General features: G+C 57.1%; 1 protein-coding gene across 1 annotated transcript in view; it reads left to right on the forward strand.

The window, feature by feature from the left end:
* Positions 1 to 141: 141 nt before the first annotated feature.
* Positions 142 to 352, forward strand: part of EMH_0100090 (uncharacterized protein) — a gene marked incomplete at both ends in the record, with an annotated part of 369 nt that continues 158 nt past the window's right edge. Inside the window, one exon of the mRNA XM_013494352.1 lies at positions 142 to 350. Within this exon, the coding sequence (XP_013349806.1) occupies positions 142 to 350 (209 nt within the window). The remainder of the gene's footprint in view (positions 351 to 352) is intronic.

Consider the following 352-nt stretch of genomic DNA (forward strand, 5'->3'; position numbering starts at 1 on the left):
TGCTAGCAGCAGCGGCAGGAAGGCGAGTAGCAGCAGCAGCAGCAGTAACTGTAGCAGCAGCAGCAGCAGCAGAAAGTAGTAGCTGTGCCTGCTGCAACAGCAGGAGCAGCAGCGGTATCTGTAGCAGCAGCAGAAGCAGCAATGCATGCTGCAGCAGCAGCAGCATCAGTACCTGCAGCAGCAACAGCAGCAGCAGCAACCACTGCTGCAGCGGCATTAGTAGCACTATCTGCAGCAGCAGCAACAGCAGCAGCAGCAGTAGCAGCAGCAGCAGCAGAAACAACTGCTGCTGCAGCATTAGTAGCACTACCTGCAGCGTCAGCAGCAACAGCAACAGTAGCAGCAGCAGCAG

Source organism: Eimeria mitis, genomic scaffold (assembly GCF_000499745.2).
Source record: "Eimeria mitis Houghton genomic scaffold, Emh_scaff11137, whole genome shotgun sequence".
NCBI classification, from domain to species: domain Eukaryota; phylum Apicomplexa; class Conoidasida; order Eucoccidiorida; family Eimeriidae; genus Eimeria; species Eimeria mitis.